Here is a 6,357-nt window from a genome sequence, read left to right on the forward strand (position 1 = left end):
GGGTAGTATTGCCTACTTGATTTCTTGCATGGCTTCTGATGGGAGCTCTCTTTTTATTCTAGCAGTAAGCACAGGAGAGACAGCTGTAGAATTACAAGGGTTGTCATTGAAAAACACAAAAGAGGAAGCTATTGAAGAAAATATTTGGGATCCAGATGGAATCAGGAGGAAGAAGGGAAGTGGAATAGATGAGAAAAGAGATAAACCCATTCCTTGTCAAGGAGGGGCATTCTGTGAAGTAATTCACATGTTGGAAGAAATGTACAAATGCCTGGAGTGTGGAATGAACTTCTCAGATAAAACGCAATATAATATCCATTTGCAAAAGGACAGCGGAAAGAACATTCCTAACTGTTTGGAGTATGGAAAGAGCTTCAGTTGCAGATCAGAACTTCTTAGACATCAAAGAACCCACACAGCAGGGAAAGCATATAGCTGCTCATCCTGTGGCAAGAGTTTCTCAAAGATAGCAAACATTATTCGCCACCAAAGAATTCATTCCGAAGAAAAGCCATTTATCCACTCAGGGAGTATAAAGAGTTTCTCTGATGGAAAAAAGGGTAATGTACATTTCCCAAAGAATAATAGAATGAAGACATATAAATGCTTTCAGTGTGGAAAGTATTTCAGATCCAAATCTCAGCTCCTTGTGCACCAAAGAATCCACACAGGGGAGAAACCTTTTGAATGCTCCGATTGTGGAAAGAAATTCAGTCAGAGTGGCAATCTTCAGCAGCATCTAAGAACCCACACAGGGGAGAAACCTTTTGAATGTTCAGAGTGTGCAAAGAAATTCAGTCAGAGTTACCACCTACAACAGCATCAAAGAACACACACAGGAGAAAAACCTTTTGAATGCTGTGAGTGTGGAAAGAGTTTCAACTGGAGTGGCCATCTTCAACGGCATCAAAGAATCCACACAGGTGAGAAACCTTTTAAATGCTCAAAATGTGGAAAGAGTTTCAGGTGGGGTGTCAATCTTCAACGGCATCAAAGAATCCACATATGTGAGAAACCTTTTGAATGCTCAGAGTGTGGAAAGAAATTCATGCAGAATTGTGAACTTCAGTGGCATCAAAGAACCCACACTGGGGAGAAAGTTTTTGAATGCTCAGTGTGTGGAAAGAAATTCAGCAGGGGTTTCCATCTTCAACAACATCTAAGAACTCACACAGGGGAGAAACGTTTTGAATGCTCAGTGTGTGGAAAGAGATTTATCCAGAACTGCAATCTTCAACGGCATCAAAGAACCCACACAGGAGAGAAACCTTTTGAATGTTCAGAGTGTGGAAAGAGATTCATCCAGAGTTGCCATCTTCAACGGCATCAAAGAACCCACACAGGGGAGAAACCTTTTGAATGCTCAGAGTGTAGAAAGAGCTTCAAGTTGATAGGTGACCTTCAACGACATCAAAGAACCCACACAGGGGAGAAATGTTTTGAATGTTCAGAATGCGGAAAGAGATTCCTCCGGTATAGCAATCTTCAGAGGCATCAAAGGACCCACACAGGGGAGAAACCTTTTGAATGCTCAGTGTGTGGAAAGAGTTTCAACTGGGGTGGCAGTCTTCAGCGGCATCAGAGAACCCACACCGGGGAGAAACCTTTTGAATGCTCAGAATGTGGAAAGAGATTCAGGCAGAGTTGCAATCTTCAGCGGCATCAACGAACCCACACAGGGGAGAAACCTTTGAATGCTCAGAATGTGGAAAGAAATTCAGTCGGAGTGGCAATCTTCAGCAGCATTAAAGTATCCAAAAAAGAGAAACGTTTTACATGCACAGAGTGTGGAAAGAAATTCAGTCAGAGTTTCCATCTTCAACGTCATCAAAGAACCCATACAGGGGAGAAACCTTTTCAATGCTCAGAGTGTGGGGGGAAATTCAGTCAGAGTTTCCATCTTCAACAGCATCTAAGAATTCACACTGGTGAAAAACCTTTTCAGTGCTCACAGTGTGGAAATAAATTCAATCGGAGTTGCTATCTTCAACGACATGAAAGAACCCACACAAGTGAGAAACCTTTTGAATGCTCAGTGTGTGGAAAGAGCTTCAAGTGGAATGTCGCTCTTCAGCGGCATCAGAGAATCCATACAGGGGAAAAACCTTTTGTATGCTCAGAGTGTGGGAAGAAATTCAGTCAGAGTTGCCATCTTCTAAAGCATCAAAGAACTCACACAAACAAGACACCTTTTGAATGCTCAGAATGTCAGAAGAGCTTTTTCACAGCTTCTGCCTTCAGCGTCATCAAAGAACCCACACGAGGAGAAACCGCATAGCTGCTAAGCCTGTGAGAAGAGCTCGTCTCATATTTCATACATTAATGGCAACTATGGAGTCCACCCAGAGGTGAAACCATAACCACTCTTGGAAGGAACTTGCATCTGCACAGCCATCTGCATAGCCATACAAATAAAGAAACCAGATTCAAATGCTGGATAAACAGTATAAATGCTTGGATAGTGGATAGAACTTCAGCCATGATTGAAGCCTTTATTAGATCTCAAAGGGAAGAAATCAAAGATATGCTCTGAGGGTGGAGGGAGATTTAAGGCCAGCTCTGTCCTCCTTAAGCTTCCATACAGGGGAGAAATGATGGAGATGGTCAGTGGTTGATGAGAGTTTGAGGAAGAGATTATGGTAGGTAGATGTTTATTGATGTAACCACATAGTTATAACAAGCATAATACCAAAAGTAAAAAGCATAAGCATAAAATACAAACAAACCATGCAACTGTAAAATACAAAATTCCATTAGTGGTTACATTCAGAACAAAGCAAAAAATAGCCACCTGACGACTGACATAGTGAAAATATCGGCCAGCAAAAATTCAATAAGTTTCACGACTCTGCCTGTGAAGCTGATGATAATGTGACTTGTCACCTGGCTCTTATGCCTTCATAAAAGAGGCAATATAAGATATAATGTTTGAGGTCTTCCACTTGACCTTGGCTTCAAGGACAGAGGTGCTGCTCTACAAGAACTTTATTAAATCTGCCTTCAAGATGTGCTGAGGATATGCTCTGGAAAAGTAGGCTGGTAAAAGCCTTTCTTAATGGGAACTGAGTTCTGAACTAGGGCAGCATCTCAGCTGGCATCAGGCTCATGAAGCCAGTCATGAATTTTTTTTTATCCCATAATTTAACCTCCTCTACTTAGGGTATACATCTGTAAAATATGGAACAGCATGTTCATCCACCCAGTAATGCCAGGAGCAAGATTTAAAAATATTTTAACAATTCACAATAGCCCTAACAGTAATCGGGGGCACAGATGTCTCTAGCTTTACATGTGCAGCTAGGATACCCTGAGGGAGACCCAATTTTTTTCTTAGAAAGTTGTTCTGTGATATTTCTAAGTGATTAAGCACCATACAGAAGTTGGGTAATTACTTTGCCCTGGAATATTTTAAGAGCTAGAGCAATTAACAGGCCACCATTTAGAGATAAAGAATTTTAAGATGACTCCCAAAGTCTGTTGGGCAGTTGCCAATGCCACATTAAGGTGTGCCCTCCAAGATAAAGACTGCTGAAATAGAACACCCAGGTATTTTAAAAAATGGGCATTACTGAATTGGCCAGGCATTGTTTGTCCACCTGTGCTTTGTTTTTTCTGTTATTAAAGACCACAATTTTCATTTTATCATACTTGATCCTCAGTTTTTCTCTCTCACTGTAATCAGCCAGTCCAGTTAACATTCTCCTAAAACCTATCTCAATGTTAGGCATAGTATCAGACAGAAATAGTATCAGTATTTTCCTTGCCAGCCCACTTTCACTCTGGCTGTGAGATCATGTTCCTCAGTGAATTCACACAAGGATGAAACTTTCCTGTAGTTGGATCTGAGGAGGCTCTTCTTGGATTGACCTTGTTTCAAGGGCTCAGGCTGCTGCCAGCTTTTCAGGATCTCAACAGTGACCCCCACCCCACCCAGAGGTTGAGAGGAGGAACATTTCTCCATCAGTCTCATTGGATATCTTGGTGGCTTTTCAGACCTTAGACCGTGCTACTCTTGGGAGACATTTGGATAATTTGGTGAGGGTTTCTCCAGCAATTTCCTTACCTTTTGTCCAATGGGACTCATGTTAAGTCATAACTACTTCCTGGACTTGGTAGACAGGGTACCTCTATATCAAGGCCCTGTTTCCCAAAAGCCATGGGGTGGACTTCTTGTGGCTTTCCTGCTAAGATGTTCTGTTTGCTGAATTTAAAACTTTTTATTCTGTTTTTGCTTACTAGTCAACTTATAGAATATCAAGGGAAGGCTGGGGTGGGTTTCCTGTGCAAACAGGCTGGGGATGCAGGAGCTTCAGCCATGCCACCATTTTAAGCAGTTCCGCAATCCTTCCCTCCTGGCTTCTCCACATGAGCTTAGAGCATCTCGTCTATTTCTTCCCCCTTTCCAACAACCAACTTGGGTGGTGGCACAGACTGAAAGAGAGCACTGAGATGGTGGTCCTCTTGCATTGAATGTGGGCCATTGGGGGATCTGGGCTTGGCGAGAATTGTCTGAATCCGTCAGAATAAGCATCTGAAGGGGAATTGACTTGAACCCCTAGATTGGTGGCTTTGGGGTTTCTCTAGCTGGCCTGGGCCTTCTCTCAATTTGTACCGGGATGGGGTGGGTGTGTTCTCAAGTGCCGCACATCGCAAAGAAGGAGAAGTGGGGGAGTGAATTGCCTGAGGTTAGTTTGTGCCTGTGGTGAGATTGGAACCTGCATCTCTCCCAGATTGTAACTCAGCCTATTCCCATGAACATTTTACTGCTCTTGGTGACTAAAAGAAGCGCAAAATGTTACAGAGGTCTAATGGCCAAGTGCCTGCCACAGAAGAGGAATGTTGTACTAGAGGTCACGTGATCCCTTTGAATCTCTAGGTGGCTATCAAATGATTCTTCTCTCCTTGGGCTAGAAACAGTGTCAGTTGCTTAGACTCAAGGTTTGGGGGCTCTTCCTAGAAAGGCTGGAGTATCACAGGGAAGGAGACGCCCAAGATCTGGCAGGGGTTTTCAAAGGCTCCCAGAAAGGAAAGGTCCAGCTATTTCACTTGGGGCATTGAAACAGACCCTAAGAAGATGTGTTCGGATAATCCTTCCTTGGCAGAAGGGGTGGGGAAGAACATAATAGAAAGAGAAGCAAAATGCAGAAATGGCAATTTGTGCTGCTTTTCTGTCACTTTCCTGTCTTAATTCTATCTAACTATAAAATATCCAAAGAAAACAACAAGCTTGCTAAACTGAAATAATAAGATAAACAAAACCTATACTTTCCAGTCAACAACAACAACAAAAACCCTAACAGCCTACTAAGGAAATGACTTTCTTGTAAAGAGTTCTTTGGCCAGGATCCATCAGAGCCCACTCCTCCTGGTGACATACACAGCCACTTTCTCAAAGGATACTGGGCCTTAGAAGAAGATGGAGACATTTGATATCCACAGATCAGTCTGGGGGAGAAATCTGAGTGCTTTATGCAAGAAAAGGGAGGGGAATTCATAGCCTACCTTGCTTTGACATCCTGTACCAGCTAAAAAGCTCTCTTGGCAAACAAAGGGGAACCCAAGAGAACCTCCCTTGAGTCTTCTTATGCAGAAGGGCTGTTTCCACTCCTCTGCAGGGGAGGGGCACCTGGAACCTGTCAGTGAGTTCTTTGTGCTGTCTGTGAGTGAGACAAAGAGCAGTGAGAGGGTTCCCTTCCCCTTGCATTCACATCTCATCTCCTCTGAATTCTTTTCCATCCTGGAGAAATAAGATGTTGAAAGGCAGCTGCTTACAAAAGCACATTGCCAATAAGACCACAAAAGTTACACGTTTCTGGAAAACTGGGCAACCCCATGAGCTTATAGAACCTCCCCTCTATACCTGGCATTTTTGATCAGCACTGAAGCTAAGGTCAGAATTAGATATATGATGTGCATGTATTTGTGTACTTGTTTTGCATTTCAAGTGTAATACACAAGAGGGGGATATTTCTAATCAGTCAGCTCAAGCAGATTGTAAAAAAAGTTTTAAAGAGAGTCCATGTCTTCTGTCACATTTTGAGCTGCTGCATCCCTTAAATAGTACCAATACAGCTCCAGACAGAAAGAATCCAGCCGTCCGAAACCGAGACAAAGTACCAAGACACAGCTGCCCAACGGAGCGAGTCTGCAGTTCTATGTGAGTAAAAAGTGCCCTGCACACAACACAAAAGTAAAATAAAGCATTTATATAGCAGCATCCACCTGTGGTCCAGCCCACTACTGAGAAGGGTTTACCAAGTGAGCGCATGAAGCTGCCTCACGCAGAGTCAAGACTCTTGCAGCCCCTTCCTGAGCCAGAGGGCTGAATGGGCTTAGGAGGCGACCATTCAGCTATGC

The 6,357-nt window shown here is 43.1% G+C and overlaps 1 protein-coding gene across 1 annotated transcript; it reads left to right on the forward strand.

Annotated features, from left to right (window-relative positions):
* Positions 1–589: 589 nt before the first annotated feature.
* LOC130493186 (zinc finger protein ZFP2-like) lies at positions 590–1,663 on the forward strand (the record flags this gene model as incomplete). Its single annotated transcript, XM_056866891.1, has 2 exons — positions 590–966; positions 1,465–1,663. Coding segments are annotated over exons 1-2 (576 nt in total), but the record flags the coding sequence as incomplete, so codon positions are not given.
* Positions 1,664–6,357: the final 4,694 nt, after the last annotated feature.

This window comes from Euleptes europaea, chromosome 1 (genome assembly GCF_029931775.1).
Source record: "Euleptes europaea isolate rEulEur1 chromosome 1, rEulEur1.hap1, whole genome shotgun sequence".
NCBI lineage: Eukaryota > Metazoa > Chordata > Lepidosauria > Squamata > Sphaerodactylidae > Euleptes > Euleptes europaea.